The sequence below is a fragment of the Penaeus monodon genome, chromosome 31, assembly GCF_015228065.2.
Source record: "Penaeus monodon isolate SGIC_2016 chromosome 31, NSTDA_Pmon_1, whole genome shotgun sequence".
NCBI classification, from domain to species: domain Eukaryota; kingdom Metazoa; phylum Arthropoda; class Malacostraca; order Decapoda; family Penaeidae; genus Penaeus; species Penaeus monodon.
In genome coordinates, this window is record NC_051416.1 from 11,556,695 (window position 1) to 11,557,238 (window position 544).

Genomic DNA, 544 nt, shown 5'->3' on the forward strand with positions numbered 1-544 from the left:
TTAAATTATATTGTAGAATAATAATTTTTTTATCTTTTTACAATTTCTTTTTTTAGAACATGTTAATATGATAGAAGTGGGGACATTTCTGTAATAGATTGTGGAATTTATGAGTTTAATTTAATAGGAGGACTTATAGTTAGTTCTAGTAAAATATATTTTGTTCACCATTATGGTATGAAAATTATGAGGATAATCTAGAATCTAATTGTTGTTAATGAATTATTTAAACATGCAATACTACTTATGACATTAAGATCACTATGAAATTCCTGAATGAAAAGGGGACTAGAAAATGTCACTGAAATATATCTCAGTATTGTGGTTTGAGGTTTAGTGTGATGTTAGCATACCATTTTTTTAGCTTTTTATTCATAAGCCCAGGTTTTTTTTTGTTCATCATAATTATTTCCAAACTTTTATTTTCAGAAACTTACTGACGCTGGGGAGCAAGTTCCGATACAGTGGTCGCACAGAATTTCAGACAGTGGAGGAATGTAAGAGACGGGCAAGAGTGGAGAGGACATTTGTCAGGTATTTAGAT

General features: G+C 29.8%; 1 protein-coding gene across 1 annotated transcript in view; it reads left to right on the forward strand.

Moving 5' to 3' along the window:
• The window catches only part of LOC119593033 (tyrosine-protein phosphatase non-receptor type 4-like), a gene marked incomplete at its 5' end in the record, with an annotated part of 330,438 nt that overhangs the window by 195,819 nt on the left and 134,075 nt on the right, over window positions 1-544 (forward strand). Inside the window, 1 exon segment of the mRNA XM_037941929.1 lies at window positions 430-534. Coding sequence (XP_037797857.1) covers window positions 430-534 — 105 coding nt within the window.